Below are 20,619 nucleotides of genomic sequence, written 5' to 3'. Positions count from 1 at the left end.
TCAAACCATTTTCAGTAGTCAGTAACACTGTGCAACAATGATAGGTGGCAGTATTTTACAAACATTTGCAACACTAGAGTCCTTGAGGTTGACATAAGAGATGAAGAGAAAGGTGTAGGGTAATAAAGAAAGAAACTGCTTCCACAGTTTTTGATATATATTTTTTTCAATTCCTCTTTCAAAGTGGAGAAGAATGCCTTCAGTTTGATTATGTGGCCACTTATACTACTGTCACCTCTTTCCTCATGACACGTTTTAAAACTTCAGTTTATTATTATTATTATTTTTTTTTTCACTTTTTTCAGCTACTGTATGTCGCTCAATGTACATTACGCATCTATGGATGCTGGGTTGAATGATACAGAACAAGAAAGAAAGACAAAGGGCTATACTGTAGGTGAGGAGGGTATAGTATTATGGATACATTTAGGGAAGTCTGAACGTTCATTATTAGCACCACCATCATCAAAGTCAACTACAGGTATGTTTTTAATACAAGCAATACCATATTATTTCTGGAAACAAACGTGTTGTAGATTATTATCAGCAGCCTGTCTTTTGTTAGCTATAATCAGTGTGAAGCATGGCCGTGGGACATAAATAGTGAATCTATGACAGCCAATAGGCAAACCAGAAGTGGCTGGTTTGACAGGAATGTGCTTGGTCTCTGTCAACAGTCTGGTAAAGTTGGGTTTCTGTTATTCTGTTGAGTACGTTTCACAAGGTACAATATAGTGGGGGTGGGGGGGTCTGTGGACTTGTGAAGTAACTATCTCCTTCATTTAATGAGAGAAAAGCATTTTATTAAGCACTACACTTGAGACCTAATTAAAAAAGACATATCTTTCTAGCTCAAGGAATGTATCAGAAATTGCAGGGCCAGTTACAAGAAGTGCTAATCAGACAGGTAGTTTCATAAAAGAAAAAAAGAAAAAAACTTGTATAAGAGATAAGACAACAAAGACAAGGGGCATTCAGACCACAGGAGACAAAACAGGAAGGTTGGTGTCACTTTGTTTAGTGTCCAAGGATGCTTGCAAAAGTCATTAGGTCCATCTCGAAAATCCATCCCCCAAGGAAACTGTCCCAAACTTTTCCGTCACATAGTTCTCACCTTCTCTTGACTCTGACGGTAGTATGTGTTTTTTTTTTTTTTTTCATCTTAAATAAAGTCTTTGTTATAGTGTATTCCTTCATTTAACCTTCATCCTCCTCCTCCTCCTCCTGCTCCTCCTCCTCCACATGATCATCGCCTTCATCATCATCATCCTCATCATTCTCCCTTGCTCCGGTGTGGGCCGTTAGTCTCTGTTTACAGCATGGGCGTCCAGCCCCTTGGGGTCGCCTAGGTTATGGTTGTTAGGGTGGTTAAGGTCGTTGTTAAGATGGTTGGGGTCGTGGGTCAACGCGGGGTCATGGGTCATGGGCTGGTCCTCCTCTCCTACCCACAGATGCACTACGGCCAATGAGAGAACAAGAGGCAGATTAGCACCACGGACCCAACACACCGACCCCACCCCGCAGCATATAAACACACTGACACGCACACACACACCCTTAACATTGTATCATATGGTGAGTGGATGGACTAGATATTAAAGCTGGTGAAATTTACACAGTGAATATGTGGATTTAACTTCATTTCATTGACTTTTAAGGGTGACTTCACTCATCTATGTTAACTTGTTGATGCTTCTGAGTGTGGGACTCCATGCAGTGCAACATAGGGGAACAAATGTCTGCATCTTCCTGTTCATATTGTCATAGTTCTGCTGGATAACTGTCTATCCAGAATCCTAAATTATAGATTACTGGGACACAGTGTTTTTCTAAAAAAAGATGTATATGCAAGACTAGAAACAAGCAGATAAGTTAATTCATTTAAGTAAGTAAATATTTAAAGATGTCTTCCCTGAATTCAGATACTATAAATTCAGTACAATGAGCTGCAAAAAAATATACAAAAAAAATTAAACAAAAAAAAAGACAAGAACAGTCACAGTAACAAAATGTACTGCGTTTGCAGAATTGCTCTGACATCAGTTATATTCTGAATGTTAGTATATTGCTGATATGTGGTCAGTATCTAAAAAAACGGTGGACAAAATGAGAAGTGCATATTAAAGCACTATGGTTTAGTTTGCATTGCATTCTCCTGTGTCCATGCTATTCTGATGTGACTATCTGCAAGGCAACACGCTGCTTTTTACATATTGTACGCATGGTCAGCAGAGCTTCAGTTTGCAGCATCTACTGTACAGATCTACCATTTATTTTTTCCTAATTGCATTTTTGCGTCTTCTGTACACAGGAGCTTACTCTGCGGGTTTGTGAGAGGACACTCGGAATAATCATACTTAAAATGTTCGATGCTAACACATTATACTTATGACAACTGGAGTTGCTTCAGACTTGTTACAAGCAAGTTGGTTGGCTCAATAAGTGTGACAAGAAATGTGACAGTGGGTGAGAAGTGAAGTGATTAATTCTAATAAAAAAAACAGTTTTAAGTCTTTGCGAGACAGTAAGAAATGCATAACTGTAATTAGGTCTCACAGCAGCGGCCACTAAATAATACAACCCAGCCCCCCTCCTCTTCCCCTTCCTCCTTCTGCACTTTCATTCCCTCAGTAACTTCTTTGAAAATTATTTTGCAATAAAACACTGCTGAGCACATTTGCATGTCATGTTCTTTTAAAGTGGCGTTATGAATCTGACAAAACCAAATTAAAACACGGGTTTATTTGAGCTGTGCTTTCACAAGTATGGAAATGGATATCAAAATGAAAGGACGTGCCACCGTAACAGAGGGAAAATAAAGAGCTAATAACATGATAAAACATCTCTCAGATTCAGCACTCGGTAATAACTCCCAGGCTGTCTGTGCATGGAGTGAACAAACACTGTATGCCTTATATGTGCTTCTGCTTTTAATGCTCCGTGTTACTCACGTCAGGCAGTTCCAGTGATACTAAAGGATAATTACAAGAAAATGTTTTATTGAAATGATATTGGTAGGGCTGGTGGTTGAAAAACTGGAACATATAAGATAAAATCTAATTCTGCTTTTCTAATATTCTACATGAGACAAAATGCTATTAACGTGATTATGTGTGAGTCAGTGCAGCATTGTTCATTGACGTGTCGGCCTCTTTTACAGTCAACGGCTGTTTACTCATCACATTCAGAGTGCTACAGCCACAATATGATTTCATAACCGACCGTGACCACCAGATGGCAAGCTACGACAGTAAATGAGACGGTGTAGCGCATGACTAGATAACTGAGCATGCCTCTGCATATATTGATACCAGTCCCGTTTGATTCCTTAAAGCATTTATACATCAAAAGTTGCAGCTAAATGAGAAACTGATTTAGTTAAACCCGCCTTTAAAGAACACTAATTTGATCGTGTCCCTATGATTTTTTATTTTTATGTTATGTGCCTGAGCCACCATAACTAAAATTAACCAAAGATAAAGTTTCCTTGTTTTGAAGCTTCAAAAAGTGTTTAGTCTCTCCCCAAGGGCACTTCCTGCCTTTGACTTCCCTGTAAAGAAACTTTCTGTAACGAGCTCCAGATTAGGCCCCATATTTGATTTTCACTGTTCATTAACTAAGCCACCTGGAATGTTATTATTTAAGCATGGTGCTCCTTCTCCCCAAACAACTGCCGCTGTGAGGGGGGGAGAGATTTCCTGGCCAACTTTATAGATTTAGCATAACTTCCCCCTCGCAGTTTTTAATTTCCCATTCGGGTAGATGGCAGATGCACCTCACAGACACAGAAAACCTGCCTGGCATTCATTTATCACATGAATGCAAGGCTTATCTGTTTGTCTCCTTCATAGATTTTGCCTGTCTTGTGGGTTGAGGAGGGGGGAAGCGGTGTGCGTACATGATGTCAGTGTGATACTGTTAACAGTGTCACTAAAAATGATGTATTATTGTCTCACACGCAATGTAAGGAACTGCAGTCGAGCATCAGTCTATACAGCACAAATGTATAACCACAGTGGTCCCTAAAGAAAATGGAAAGAGTCAGTTCGCCCTCTTGTGGTGTGTTGTGAGATAGCAGATAGCAAGACGACGAGTGGTTACTGTGGAGAAGAGAACCTGGGAAAGCAAAACATATGGTGTGAGGACACACAGCTCCAGGATCCATCCACTGTTAATACATGTGTCATGCTTAACAGAATGGATAAATGGAAAGGAGGATGGGACAATGGCATACCACTGCACTCTGAGCATGTGTTGGAGAGCGCTTTGGGGATACGGCAGACTGTGTGTGTGTGTGTGTGTGTGTGAAAACGGGATCACAGACAAATGGCAAACGTCTAGGAAATGCTGGTGACTCTGTTTCTTTATCCTTTCCATGTCTATGACCATCAAGGCTTAGCTAATATACAGTTTTAAAATTAGGTATAAAGGTGTTAGAAAGTCAGCTGCTCTCCGTTGGCATCAAAGAATGCTGACACCACCTCGACAGTCAGTTCACCCACATTACAAAGAATTTGTCGCCCGCCCCCTTGGACGGCTTTGGATTTATTTGGGCAGGTTTTGAGAAATCTGTCTCGACTCCGCTCCGATGGAACGGGCTGAATAAAATGGTGTTTGTGGTGCTCACAGATTTGTTAAAACTGCACTCCTGATAATCAAAAGAAAGCGCGGCCAGAGCACGGTGTCACTACAGTCACTAAACAGAATGAACTGATTTTTCTTTCCCATCACTGCTGTTAAGAAGAAACAAATCTAGATTCTACTACACCTCCACTGTATTAAGGTGAGGGCAGTAAAGATTTCTGAATTGCTTTAAATAATACAAAAATTATTTCTTATGGCTGGATACTACTTGAGATATGGCCAACATGAGGGTCAGGAGCCCTACAAAGGGTTGTGCTGTACATTTAAGGAACACTACAGAATAAAAAATGATTTTCTGTCTTTTTTCTTTTTTTTTTTTTTGCAGATTTTCATATTATCTTTGTTCTTTTGAATAGGTGATTTGTACCTCTTTAGGCCTTTGAAACCATTCCAAAAAAATAAAATAAAATCTTTGGATGCACCTGCAACAGCCAGTAGGCACAAGTGGTGACAAGTGGGCCTGCAAGAACGTGTTTCTTTTTTTTTCTTTTTTTTTTTTCCTGAAGCTGCTAGGGAAACTATAACCTCACCTCCAGTGAACTGCGATCTAGCTAGAGTGGCTGAATCAGTTACATGAAGTTATGTTACTCAATATATCAGGCTTATCTTAAAAAAAATAAAAATAAAAAGACTTCAGGCATTAAAAGTAACCCGAAAGTTGGCTCCTTCCTACATATGTATATACTCATGAAGAGTGCAAAAAAGAGCTGTGTGAACTCCCTCCATGCCACTGAAGGTGGCTCTGGCTTCTTTGTTCCCTCTCCCAGGCATCCGGGCCCTACACTAGCAGAAACTGTTGTTCTTGGCACAGCCTTGCTTCATTGTACAGCCCAGTATTTATAAATATGTAAATACGAACAGCACCAGGCATAACACAGCCCGCTTGTATACACCGAGGAGGAGCGGCAAGGAAGTGAGCGCACCCCTTGCCCCCCCACCCTCTCCCCCCCTTTCCAAAATTGTATTTTTAGATGGTTTTAATGAATACAGGATGTTTATAGTTACCATTCCCTGTGATTCGCACAAAAGACTAGAAAAATCCACATCCACACTGCCACCCCTCCTCTTCACTCTTCCCACCCTCCTCTCCCTCCCTCCCCCAATCCCTCAAAGCACTACTAAAGAAGAAGAAGGGGTGAGTGGAAAAAAAAAAGAAGCAAATTTGTGGTGAAACGCAGCAGGATTGTTGTGCTCTCAGTCTGGTTTCGACTCAGATCCTTATTAGACAAACAGAGTGCGGCGTTAAGGTGCAACAAAGAGTGACGAAAACTCCTGTGTGCGGGTGGAGAGTGCAGTGGGGAGGGGGGGAGGTTCATGCGCGAGAGAGGGAAACAAGACAAGATGTGCTGCGGAAAGGTTCCTTAAGAAGCGTCTTCAAGGCGGAGCGCAATTTGTGTGTTATTTCTGTTTTTTAAAGTTGCAAAAATAATACAAAAGCGAAATCAGTATGTGCGAGGAGTGAGTAAAGAAGGTTACCTGTCTTCTGTTGTCTGTGATAATGTGCTTTTTGTGCGTGATGACTCCATGTCAACTTGCTTGTCAGTTTTGTTTTGCTGCAAACTCTTGGGTTTAGCATGAGGTGAGGCGCGTGGCGGGATGGAAATATTCAGAAAGAGGGGGAAAAAAAGGGAAAGGAAGTGAAAATATAAAAAAAATAAAATAAAAATTAAATATGTGAATGATTGCAGTTGGGGAAACACAATGAAGTGAATGTTAGTGGCCTCTTTCTATCTTTCGCTGTCTGTCTCCAAAACTATTTCTGAGGCTAAAAGATTGCCGGCTTGATAATACCTCCGCTGAGCAATTTAAGCCCAAACACTCTGATGCTACAATCTGTCTTCTCTGCCTGATAGCGCTTTTCTCTCCTCTTCTCTCCAAATTACTTTCTTTCATATCTAATTATATTTGCTAATGATCTTATAAGAGAATAATGGAATGTGCTTGATCTATTACCTTTTTTTTTTCAATACATAAATACAATGCGGGGGAAATGACTATTGGAGACAGGAGGAAATGTTTTTTTTTAATGTTTTTGATGAGAGGGAAAATGAAGCTGGGAGCTGCAGGGTCATTAATGGGCGATGAACACAGAGGTCATCTCTCACATTCTCTTTGACATTTCTCTCATCCGACGTGCAGAAACAATCACAACCTCATCCACACTTCCCATTTTGCCCCTTTGCTTCACGGCGACTCTGTAATCTTTCAGATATCTACCTCGAGTCGCTTTGATCCGGGGGAACGGAAACGTTGAACTTTGTTAGCGGCCAATTCTGTGCAACTTGTTTATGGTCGGATTTTTCTAAACTGAATCTTAACGGGACATATCACAGCATATGAGAAGAACTTTTCAAAACTCATTTTATGATGGGCTGTGTTTAAATTCCTCTTACGGGAAGCTGTAAAAAATGTCTTCCTCTGTTTTTTTAGCGCAGAGGAAAATAATCCGGATGCTTTTGCGAGAGGGATCAGTATAGTCCAAATAAAGGAAGCTATCTTAGATTACGCCTGACTATAAAATTCTCCACAAAATAGAAACAAAAAGAGATTATAAGGAGACAGGAGTCAATAATACAAGTACGTCACCGAATAAACTGTGAGAACTTTGGTGTAAAATCCCACAAGAAAAATAACAGTTCCCTGTTCAAATGATAGCTTTCTGTTCTTCAGCTTATACTCACAAAATCCATTGGCCTTTTAACTGAATAGCTCTTCTCCCTTTCTGTTGCCAAGCCCCTGTCCCGTCCTGTCCATCCCTCACTCCCTTCCTCTTAAGCCGCTTCTCTATCCTCCATTCTTCCCCAGTTTCTCTTCCCCCTGTTATTTTTTTTTTCTCTCGGCGGGCCTTAGGAAAAGCCAAGCCATGACAGGCACTCTAAACCCCCTGCATTAATGGAAGGAAATGGCATTCGATCCCTGTTTGATCTCCTAATCATTTCTGCTGAAATGATAATTAGTGCCATTCCAATCCTCCCATGGAGGAGGACAAAGGGATGGGCTGAGGGGGCAGTGGGTAAATACATAAATAGAAAAAAAATCCTCTTGCTTTTTAGACCCCAAATGACATCTCTGTCACCAAGCCGGGCATGTTCACAACCAACAAGTGCTTTCCTCCACTGTACATTTCTCATCCTTTACACACACAGGGGGACGTACACACTAACACACAGTCAGACACAGAGACACAGTGCCTGGCGACTGCTGTCTGTGATTCTTTTCAGCTGACATAATCCTGATTGATTCGTTCAGCAGATAAAAACTGGGTCCACTTCTGCCCTTTTACTGGGGGGGCTGGAACATAATACGTCCTTTTATTCGGCAACAATGTAACATAATGGCATTGGAATGTGCAGGGGAAAAAGGCCACATCTTAAATGCTTGTGACACACTGTACTTTGAAAAAGCATGTAGTTCCATGTAAAAAGCGCCCAAAATAATCAAAGAAGAGAAGGGGGAAAAAAAGTGACCATGTGCATTGGTTCTATTAAGGTCAAAGGAAGTCTGTTTTATTTCACTTTTTGTCTTCTATGAGTGTGACTTAACAGTTTGACAATTCTGTGTGTCTGCTGTCCGGTACCTCCGTGTTGGCTTTCTTTTCTCATGAGGAAGTAGCTGATTGGAGCACTTACAGTAACTATCACTACCGTCCATTCTTTTTCTTGGTTCAGGGGCAGGGATACGTGAGGTCATCGCCACACACTGCAGCTACTGTCTGCCCTTCTCCTTTCTTTTTAGGAAAGCTTTGTGCTTACATGAGCTCACGTCCTTTACTCATACTCTGTGACACAAACAAAGGCTAGAGGCCATGCTAGTGGATATTTGTTAGTGCCCTCAGCTGCACTGGAATGTAGAAGTGTTTAGTAAAAAGTTGGAAAAGGGCTCCTGACTGAGCAGCACATATGTCTGCAGCTGCTTTTAAATGTCCCTTTAATATGATTATCTGTTCATAAATATGTGTCAGATTACAGTACTGGGGTTTTTTCCTGTGGATTGCCTACTGTCTTACATCTGTGCAATGCATTATGTTTAGAAAAATCAGACTGCTGTAATCTTTTGTTATTGTACTACTGCTTATTGCTGCTACAAATAACATCAATGTGAAGAGAAAGAAGATAATGGCATTGATACATCGTGCATTATTTAATTATGAAGTCCCCTGTCATGACCATTGGAGCTGAAATTCAATTTCCATCATCTATGGCACTGACCAATCTCACCACACATTGCAAAAACTTCTTGGCTGTTGGTTTTGAAGTGCAGCACTAACAGACTACCGAACACAAGAAAGCAGACGGCCTTCCTGCATGTCAGATATATTAATTGTAGGCGCTAATCTGCAAGCCGCGGCCCTCCCAGAAGTGGACAGTATTTTCCGCACCAGCACGGTGGCAGTGACATATCTGGTTACTAATTCAGTGTGGCACGAAGCCAGATGGGAGATGGAAGGAAGAAGGACTCTGTTGATCTGCCAATGAAATGTGTCCCCAAACCCCGCCATTTGACTGCAAAAGAAGAGGAGGACAGACAAAAGGAGTGTGATGACACATTATAGAGGATGTATGTAGATCACAGGGGAGGAGAAAGTGAACTGGAGACACAGCGGCAAATAGGACAATATAATATAGGGCAAAATGCATATATAGGGCAACAGTAAGTGTGTTGCTCGGCTAAAGTCTGTAATACTCATTCATACACGGACAAGAAAATAGAGAATCAGAGAGGAGAGATAAATCTCCAAGCTCAAATAATGAAACCAAAATATCAGGCCTCTCATTAAGTATGGATACTGGTGAGTCAGTTTCCTCCACCTCTGGAGGCCCTTCCTTAAATCCCAACTATTAGTGGTTCCAGTACAAAGGTATCATTTAAAATATTTACATTAGCTGGACTCCAGCAGATCGGCCAAATAGAGAAAGAGGCCCGGAATGAATCAAGGAGAGATAAAAAGATGCACATACTGAGATGAAAAGAAGTCAGAGCTCTACAGAGGGCGATTAATGTAACAGACTGACAGACGGGAAAGTAATAGCAACCCATCCGCACAGCTATCATAGTTATCATTTATAATCACAGAGAACCTGTCGCTGGTTCCCAGCGTTCCCATGGCGTGCGGGGAGTTTTCCCAACCTTCCAAATGCTACAGATAAATAAATGACAGCAGTTTAAAATGGGAGGATAGGGAAGGCTCTGAGGACTGGGTGGTTGGTTGTGGTGTCAGAAAGAAAGAGGAGGAGGAGATACGGGCTGTGTGAACAACTGCAACATGTGCATCAATTTGGTATACCAAGGTGCAGGCACTTGCCATATGCTAAAGCTCTAGCAGGCGCGACTGTCACGATACATGGAAGGTGAAACAGTTCCTGATTGCCGCCTACTGCCAGTGCTTCTTGGAGCGGCTTGAATATAAGTCATATGTGACACTTTAACCCCATTATTCATTATCAAAGTACTTATGATATGCGAAAGAAAAAAAATGGCCTCACACGTGTTTGAAGCTTCTGTCACTACATGAACAGTGCTGCGCCGTAGAAAGGTGATATCATGCAGTTGGGTATAGATAGCCTACCACTTCTGGAACATCTCGCATGTCATGGAAACGCTCCTTTAGCTTTTCACCTGTCATTTTTACAGTGTTAAATGACAGGTGAAATGGTTAGGATTACGGCTAAGGACGGGGAAGGTGGCCGTCCATCAAGATGACGTGGGGCAAAATAACATGCTCGAAAAGACAGATCGCATACTGATACCCCACAACAAGACTTGGCATGTTACTCGTGTGGATTAAGATGGTACCAGGTTATGCAGCCACAAGGCTAGGCTAATATAACGTGGTGATATGTAAGGGAGTGAGGAGGGGTTATACCTTTTAGTATCCATGTGACATAGATAGATAGAATCTGAATCACCTAATACTTTAATGTATCAAACATATATTTAGCTTAAAATATAATGAATTAAAGATCAGTGGATTTAAAAATTAGTTATATATTGTAAAATGTTCTTAAAATGAATCAAAAGGTAATGGCAGTTACCAGCCAAAAATATGGCTATTTATTAACATTAATCACCTTATAATGCACTATCTATTGTTATTTTTTCCATCAGCTCTATACCAGATTTTTCTTTTCTCATGCCTTTGTTTTCATTTCAGCAGACATGTGAAGACGGAGACACTTGCGGCAGTTTAGCATTGCTAATAACCCATATGTTTCTTCCTTTCCCCCTCCTTTAAACTCTCCACACACATACTCTCCCATCACCACTTCAGCTTTCCTTGATGTAAAGCGAGAAAAAGGCAGAGGAAGTGAGAACTAAAAAATGTAGATCACCTGGCTTCTGTTTAACATGCTTTCATAGGCTTTCAGTGGTCTCTGATGATTCAACAGTTGCTGCTACCAACATCTGCTCGCTGCTCTTAGCAGATCTCAATTAAGACTCACACAGCCGGGCATGCCATGCCTTATTTATGATATTTTTTTTTTCAGCGTTCCAAACAAGAGAAAGAGGCCAAAAGGTGTGAGAAATCCCACTCAAATACAAACGTTACGAGGCGGAAAGAAGGAGACGTTGAGAAGAGGTTGGAGGTGCTGGCGAGAGATTTATAAAAAAGACGCATTCTTGCCAACACTCGCAGCACTTTTAAGAAAATAGGAGCAGGAATAAAAGGAGCAATGACAACAAACACCGACAAGCCGCAGCCTGAAGCCCTCCCTCATCTGTTTCCTTTTTTTTTTTTTTTTTTTAAATGGCACCCATAAGAAAGAGACGATGAAGAAGAAGGAGTGAGTGTTGATATGATTATGTAAATGTAAACAGGATTTCCTGCCGACTGGAAGCCGTTTCTCTCTCTCTCTCTCTCTCTGACCCGTTCTCCTTGCAAATCTTCCATTTAAGACAAATTCCCCCGGGGAGGCCGCTCTGCCGTTACTTAACGGGATAATTATGATATACGAAACCTTTCCAAGATCACCCCCCCCTCCCCACCCCCACCCAGCACCCCTCCTCTTCCCCCTTGTCTTTGCCGTCTTCCCGAATTGCTCACACTCTTTCTATTTTTCTTTTTCCGTGTTCCTCACTCTCTGTCATTTCCTCTCAGGCCCTTTCTCTGTCTTTTGTCTGTCCTGGAGAGTAATACTGATCTGCCTTTGAGGAAGAAAAACCACAAACGTATGCTCAGCTGATGGGTTTTTGAAGGCCTGTTTGGACTATACTTTTGGTTTGAAACTGTTAATGCTGATTGGATACTACAAACGCTATGTTTTAAATCTGATCATTCTGTGCAGAAAAGACACGTTTCCCCCGAGAATTTAGTGGAAATAATAGAACCACGACACATGTCAAAGATTTATTTGAATGCGGTTGAATCCATTGCATGTATTTTATGCTATTCATGCAATGGAAAGAAGAAAAATGTGGTCGTGTAAAATATTAAGAAACAAATAAGAAAACTGAACTCTTTTCAGCTTGTTTTTTTTTTTTTTTTAATAAAATTTGTTCAGCTAAATTTATGGATTCTGTCAAATTCTTATCCTCTTATCCCCCATTCTATCTATCTATCTATCTATCTATCTATCTATTACATAATTTAACATAATTTTTTGGTATACTGTAGAACTTAGGGCTTTGCAGTAGACTGGAGACCTGTCCAGGGTGTACTTAGGCTTCAGTGATATTAAAAATCTCTTTCACCTTATGCTCATTCTTAAAAAGTTTCATTAAGGGAACCATCTCTTCCTGTCAGCGTTGACAGATGGGAAATGTAGAAATATCGTACTGTCACCTTAAAATGATCGTATTTTGACCCAAACTATCGTATGTACAAAAACAACTTCACACACTAAGACAGCACACTTAAAATCATTAGATACATTTGTGGAGTTCTCCTGACCACCTGTTAAGACTGCACCAGATTTGAATGTTAATGTTTGACCCCGGTTCCATTCAGCTGTGGAAGTATTCTTTCCCATTAAATCCTCCCGCTCACTTGGACCTTAACGCCATGACCTCACAATGGAAGAATTGAGCAGCAATCACATTGTATTCCACATATTCCCCCACTGTCCAACTGTGTCTGCACGTGTGTGTGTGTGTTTGCATGTAGCTGATTTCTATCCATGATATACTGTATTTACCCTTCATTCTCTCACAGCCAAGGAGTCTTTCAAGAACAAAGAAACACACACTTATGATATCAAGACTCATAAATGCAGAAGACCGAGCAGAAATGCTGCTCCAAACATTTCATAATGCAGACGTACAACTTAATTGCCATTCTTCGTGGTTGTTTGGTTCCTTATTTACTCCTACAACTTTGTTACAGAGCCACACGTCAAACTATTTACACGCTGGTGTAAGCACTTACGGCTACGACTCTTTTTGCTTGACAACGGCCATAAACAGAAGAGTGAGAGATCAAAACTCTTCATCAGAGAGCGTGACAGATGACAGATATGGTAAGAGATTTTCCATGATCTTCTGCACACATGGGGGGGACTTCAAGGGATGGAGAGAAGAAAAATGAAGGGGCGGAGGAGGTAAAGGATGATAACTGAAAAAGAAAAAAGAACTCAAAGAAAAGTTTCTTTCCACAAGAGGTGGTGCAGTTTGAGAAATGGGAGACAGAAACTTCCTACTTACAATAATGTGTCTGGTCAATTATTTATTACCAAACAGCGTGTGTGTGTGTGGTGGGACAATAGATTGTGTAATAGTTTTGAAAAGGTGGAACATTATTTTTCACATTGCGGGCCAGACATTGGTTAAAATGCTTTACTAATTGGTAACACAGATGTAACCAAAGCCTCGTTTCCTGGGCCTCTGCTCTGAGTGCACGCAGACAGGACAGATGACATTAAAACTTTGTGAGAGTGTAGTATGTAATATGTTTTGGCCCATTAATGGCGATTACTAAAGTACGTTTGTGATATCTTAATTGAGTTAAGTTTTGAAGGCAATCACGTTCATGGTGGATTTATTATAGCTTTAAAAAGCTTGCTGAATAAAATTATGTCAATTAATAAAATATCATATAACGTATTTATTAAAAAATAAACTTCCATTTAGTTTCATATTGTTTTGCAAAAATGAATATTGTAATGTTTTATGATGAATTCAACAATTACCCTGCCAGAGATATAAACATGCAAACAGAAAAGATTTAAAAACACATTATTTTTGTCATTACTGCCTAATTTTAGCCGTTTGGTAATGCTTTGAAGACTAACAAAAGTTGAACAAAAATATCTATCTTAAATTAGTTGAACAACAACAAACTATTTCATTAAGATAAATGCTATACAATCCAGTTCTGATTCTGGTGTGTTAAGATTTAATAAGCATTCTCTGTTTACCTCCATGCCCCTCTCCTTCGAAGAACCATTGTTTTGCTGTTGAAATCCATAGCATTTTTCTTTTGTTCCCCTCCTTTCTGTAAGCCTGCTCTCTTATTTTCCCAAGGCCACGAAACTTCAGACATGAGAATCCTGATATAAAACCAGGGAAATTTACCTGGGATTAGCAGCCATTGACAAATAACCTTGGTGATAGATGCACAGTAGATTTGGTTCAAAGCTCTCCCGGCAGCCTCAAAAGAGATTAGTTCACTTCTTATCAGGTCAGCCTTGTCGCCTGGGAAATGTGTTTAAAGTCACATTGATTTATTGAAAGATTCCCCAATAAGAAGATATCTCTAGACTTAAGGAGTGTGTGTGTGCGCGCGCTTTCCGTATGTGTGTCATGTGAATGAGTGCTTCAAATAAATTACACTGCCTGTTCAAGCTTTAAGAAAAAGAAAAGCTCCAGACAAAGACGTTTTCAGCAGCGAACGGTGCGCTTCAAACTAAAAAAGCGCTTCTGGATAACTAGTGTTGAATACCGGCACTGGAGAAAGACACGGGCTCTCTCTCTACCTGTCTCACTCACTCTCTGAGTCTCTCTCCCCATTTACCCCATGCTGGTAGTGCTGCTGAAAACAGTGATTGTACAGTGGTGATACGCAGAGCGACACTGACAGGGAGGTATAATAAGGCCCCTTTGTTCCCCAGAGAGAGCGAGGTAGAGAGACATATAGATAGAAGGGGGACGGGCAGCGTTGGGAGGGGGGAGCTTTCATTTACACTATTACCTTCTTAAGCGTCATTATCAGGCCAAGGAGAAGAGGACTGTGGGAAAGCGGGTGGGGAAGCCAGCGAGGGAAATGAAAGATCTGACACGTCGCTCACCACGTCCATTTGTGGGACAACATTCTCAATTCTCCTCTCTCTCTTTTGGACACAAGTCTGCTTTGTAAACCCCGCTCCTTCATCTTGCATTACTTCTTCAATTTTATCCTAATTTTGGGCTCTTTCGTTAATGTTTGTTCCTTTTGCCAGTGGTAAAGAAGACAATGAGTTGCTTTTGACTCTTTCTGCACTGGACAAAGGTATGTAGACATAACCAAGTGCAACACTATGAGTGCCCTTAGGAGAAATGTGTTACTCCAGGAAGGAACAACTTATTTTATAGCGTGGTCAGTTAGGAACTCCACATATCTTGAGGATGACCTTAGAGACACAAAAGGGATCTGTCTTTTCATTTACCAACATTCCTGTATATTCCTAACATGCCGTCACTCCTAGAACATCACTCCAGTCATTTCTTTGCTGCTGATGTTTAGAAGGATCTGTCATTCACTGGCCATCCAGAACTCCTGGAGCATCCTTTTGTAGCACATCATCCACACATGAATAAAACTGCTAATACATCTTAGAGTAATTTCTGAGCCCGCTACACATGTTTCTCATTGTGAGCATACTTGAGTGGCCAAAACACAGCTTTACGCACAACAGCCAGGCTCGGAGTTTGGCTCCAGAGATTGCTTGGATTCCTGAGACACCAGCCGTTTGGTCCCAGTTGTAACTTTTTATAGTTGCCCTCAATAACCCCATACCCCTAATCCTGACCCTAACCCACTATTAATTTGTCTGAGAGAAACTTTCCTTAACAAGGCCTTCATCTGACAGATTCAGCCGTGCTCTGAATCGCTCACGCTCTTTTCACAGTTCAGTGATTTCTCTCCAGTTAACAAAATATCAATGGTTTTCATTCCTCTTCAGCATTTCACCTTTTATCTTCAGAACTACAGTGTCTTTCATTCTCCCCACATTGCATGACAACTGTGACAGGCTTAATAATGTTTAACAACCTCTTTAAGTAGTTTTCCCTACAGTTAAGATCATCAGCCAAACCAATTAACAGCTCTATCTGAGATTGATCTAAAAAGCTGTGTAAAATCATGTTTGACTTGGTCAAAACTTATTGGTACTAAAATGTACCCATTCTCTTTTACCACTCATTCTGTATGTCTTTCATAAATCTTTCCCGTTCTCCAATTTATCTGTCTTTCAGCCTCTCTCAAAACCACCAAACCTCTATCTCTCTCCCATCGCCTTCCCCCTCCCTGCCTTCGTGCACATACCTCCAACCCTCCTTTTTCTGTCTCTCTGTCAGTTTCCATGCTTCCTCCATGCCTTCGTCTATCTCTCCCGCTGCTTGCTTTTAACTCTTGAGGTCATCCGGGACCCCTGGGCAGCTATCCCAGAATGCTGAGCCGGCTAACGTCCTGCAGAGTTGCCTTCTGGACAGAGCAGACAACCGAGCCAGGACTCGATCGGTACTCGGACTCAACCATGTATTCTGTCACTGGTACACCCTGAAGAAACAGGGATCTTCAAAGGTTCTTTGGTTAGGGTGGTGGTTCTGTATCAAATTGCAATAACTACAGCAAACCTTTGACTGAATGTTATGCACGTAGTATTGTAACATAAATAAATGAAATAAGTTACCGCTGCCTTCGTTTGTGGACTTGAGTCAAATCAGCATAAGCAACCACTCAAGAAGACTGGCAGCTTTACTGGCATCTTAAAGGTGTTTTACATTGTGTGCCAGGCAGCTTTATTGCACAAAAATAGATTTCTTTAGAACACAACATACAGTAGGCACAAACAGCAAACTGAGGTAGGACTCTGGGTAGGCAGAAATAAGACAAAGAGGGGGAGAGGGAAGTATCGTCATTGTGTAAGAGAGAAACAAGGTACAAGGAACTGGATCTTGGGTGGAAAGTAACCAAGCCCACTTGATATTTGAACTTCAGTACCTTTAAGAATCAAATATTGTACTTCTTTTCTACATCTGATGAAGTTATGTAGGGTAATATACAGATCACTTGAAAAACTATGTCATATAGCCAGGCAAGGTATGTTCATTCATGACAGATAAAGGATGTTTTGAAATCTGTTAACTAATTGTCAAGAAAATGTTGTGAGGTTAAAAAGGTAGTATCGCTCTACTGAGTACTTATTACTAACTCTCAATGTACTCAAATTTAAATAAATCATAGCTGAAATACCTGGACCACTTTTTATAGCAATTTTTAATTCTAGCAATCTGTTTTGTGTGGGAAAGGGTAACAAAATCCCTTCTTACGCAACATCACATGCCTCTCTGCTCTAAGGCAGTAAGATAGAAACGGTAATGTTTTCTGCCAGCATAGAAATTTAAAACTTAAAATTTTACCAATACACAGAGGAACATGCAACTACAGTTTGTGCTTCTTTTAGGAGCGTTTGCTGTCACACAGGCCAATGGGTGAGTGCAACCAAGAAAGTGAAACACTAAAATTACAAGGTTGAACACAATGCAGAAATGTGTATGTCTGAAAAAAAAACACACCACACCACTGCTGAGTTTCAGAGAAGTTAACACAAGGGCTCATGTCTCTGTGTCACTGCTCAAGTGGAAAGCTATAATTAGCGATGGAGTCGTTGCCTGAGTAGTTCAACTACGCACAAAAACATGCAACAACAGTGGGCTGCTTCCATTTAGAGTGGACGGGTAATAATAAAATGACAAGGAATCAGTAGTCAGACATCAATGTTTGAATGTCCCACACCACACACACACACACATTCCCAAGCGCTCAGATGCACGCCCGCTGCTTCACTGCAACAATGATGCCTTGTTCAATTGAAAGGCCACAAGTGTACCATATATATATTATGTGCCTATACATTTATGTGTGTTTGGAAGTGTGTGCGCATGTACAGTATACATCTATACGTATCCACCCAGAGTGCAGATAAACAGGCAAACTAGTGATCAATACGCAACAGAGAGTGTCAAAAACAATACTGCAGCATCAGGGCTTATGTCTATAAAATGCCCGTGTTTATTCAATAAGCAGGAGAAAGGGAGGCTGAGGACAGACAAAACCTGCTCAGCCAAAGATGGATGTAGAAATCAATCTGTATGCCTCTCCTTTAAAACAAATGAGAAATATATTGCAACAAATTGTTCTTTCCTAATGGCCAAACATGAGCACATGCATTTCTTCCACGCACTTGCAGAGAGAGCCCTTTTCGTTTGGAAAGTTAACTTTGATGTTTTTATGACTCTAAGTCATCACCATTATTTATTAGGTTAACATAGATGAACTGGTGTCAGGATATGCCCACTGACAACTTGTATTTATGTACTATTGCAGTACATAAATACCAGCATCTTCTGGGCAACATAGAGACACTGGCGCCATTTTTAAATATATAGAGAGAGAATTGACAAGTTAATTTAATTTACAACGGAATTATTTTAGGTGTAGTAAGAGAAAGATGTTTACATATATAGGCATGATGCAAGATAATATGAATTACCAAAAGTACATCACAGATTAGTTAATCACTGTAGGGATCATCAAAAAATACAGAGAAAGTTTGTAGGCAAACTCTTGTTCCACAGTATATATATATATTTTTTTTTCAAATGTAAAAATTCAATCCTTGAGCACCATCCCCTCACTTAATATATTGATATTTCATTTCATGCTGACAATGCCTTGTAGACATCCTTCTCATTCTGAATATAAAAGCTATCTGTCAGGGCTTCTGTTATCACAGAGGGACAGCAACAAAGTCTGAGAAAGACCAACAAGTAAGAGGGACGGAAACACAGAGAAGGAGTGAGAGACAGAGAGCTGGTTGCATTGGTCTTTGAACAAAGTGTCTGTTTGTGCAGCGGCCAGCGTCAGTCAAGAGCCCCATCAAACACACCGGTGCTTTTGGACACAATGATATCGACAGAATGTCAAGAACAACAGCAACTGACAGGGAGTGTGTGCGTCGATCTCTTTGTGTGCCTGCACGTCTTGGTATGTGTGTAGCATGATTACACCGGTGCATCTTTGTGTGTTTATGTGTATGTGTGTGCATGTGCACGCCTCATCAAAAACAAAGGAATCCAAATACACGCTCGTGCATGAGCATAAATATCACTGGCTGTCAGTCAACTTCAAACAATGCAGCTGTAATCTATGATAACACAAATACAAGCAGCTGTGGGAAGCCGGAAAAACTGCCACAGCAAAGAGCACTGCGTGAACCTGGTCTTGTTCTGACCATTCAAGGCTGCACACTGAAATCTAAGTGTAGCTGGGGATTGAGAAGAGTTGCTGGTTAAATTCCAATTCAGCCTGTACCTCATTTGGTTTGAGCTGATGAGAGTCGGTGGCCTACCAGACTGTCAGGACATGTAAACACCACAAGGACTCCAAATCCCAGAGGTCCGTGCTCTGCTCGGAGTCAAACTGGGTTCTGCCTCTCATCAATAATCCCAGTTGTCAGACCTCCCTGTCGACAAGGAGCAGATCTCCATGTACACCCCCTTCAGCACCCTTCCTCTCCCGCACACACACGCTTCGTCTTTGATCTCTCCCCAGTGGATATATTCTATTTCCTATTTTCGTCATCACCTGGTTCTAATTTACAGGTCATGGAGGGAGTGCTGGATCAAGCCAGGCTAAATAGCTGTCACTCACATCATCACCACTGCTAACTATCAGCTTTTCTGCTGTTGAAATGTACGTCTCCATCTTCCCCACCTCCACTGTATGTGTTCTGGCCCATAAGAAAATGTTGTGTTGAACAAATGATGACTTCTACTCGCAAGCCACAGGCTGCACACTTGTAGCAACAAATGCCCTCTTTTCTCAATAAACGGCTTTAAGGAAACAATCATTTGGTGTGCAGTAAATCACGGTGTGGAAAACATTTCTCGGTGCTTTTCCAAAGAAGGGAGACGCACAGAGCTTTAATGCACTAGTCAGGGAAGTACACTATCTGATTTTGACCTCTAGATGGTGCTGATCTTTTAGATGTGCGATTCGCAGACGTGGTGGATCTGCATAAGCGCTTTGTGTGACAGACACAGTAGTGTGGGCAAACAACCCGTGTGTGTTGTTGTACTGCATTTTGAGTTCAGGGCCATGCGTGCACAAGAACGTCGACATACATGCGTAAGAGTCATCCTGTGTTGTGTATTTGGGTGTATTTTTTTATTTTATTTTCACAGGACAATAAAAACATTAATTTGCCCTGAAATCATTTCTGACATAAATGTAGAGCGGTGCCCATTGGAACCCAGTAATGAAGCATGCGGCATCTCGCCGGCTCCTAATTTGACTAGTTAAATGACTCCATTACGTGTCTAACAGACAGAGGCAAATCATTTCTGGTCAGTTGAGGCTCACTTACCCGCATCCTGGTGTTGGGGAAATGTCTGTGTCTCTGGCTGACTGACTGAGTGGCTGGCTGGATCTGGCTCATTCTCCCTGCCACTACCTTTTTTTAGTCTTTTGATTGGCCTTTTCTAAAATGGAGTGGTGTTTAAAACACAGCCAATACACGCCAGCAGAAAACTGTATATTGCTTTATTTTTGCACATGCTCCTGGCTGGTATTTATTTCTCCTTGTTAGATGTATTGTAAGCTCTGAAATAATTAAATAAAACAAATTACAATTTGCTATGTGTGGAGGAAAAAAAAAAAGTGTTCACTGTCTCACATTTACTTCACATCAGATTCTATTTTTTGATACCAATTTGTGTAATTATATTCTTGTCAACAGTGTTATTTGGCATCTGACAGAGACAGATATAGTGTGAGAGAGA

At 41.0% G+C, this 20,619-nt stretch overlaps 1 protein-coding gene across 1 annotated transcript in view; it reads right to left on the bottom strand.

Moving 5' to 3' along the window:
* Positions 1-875: 875 nt before the first annotated feature.
* The window catches only part of znf536 (zinc finger protein 536), an 84,886-nt gene continuing 65,142 nt past the window's right edge, over positions 876-20,619 (bottom strand). The window contains exon 5 of the mRNA XM_084540891.1: positions 876-1,456. Within this exon, the coding sequence (XP_084397017.1) occupies positions 1,302-1,456 (155 nt within the window). The 3' untranslated portion in view covers positions 876-1,301. The remainder of the gene's footprint in view (positions 1,457-20,619) is intronic.

This window comes from Chelon labrosus (assembly GCF_963514085.1).
Source record: "Chelon labrosus genome assembly, chromosome: 3".
NCBI lineage: Eukaryota > Metazoa > Chordata > Actinopteri > Mugiliformes > Mugilidae > Chelon > Chelon labrosus.
Note: the sequence above shows the minus strand (reverse complement) of the source record. Positions and strands in the feature narration are given on the sequence as shown.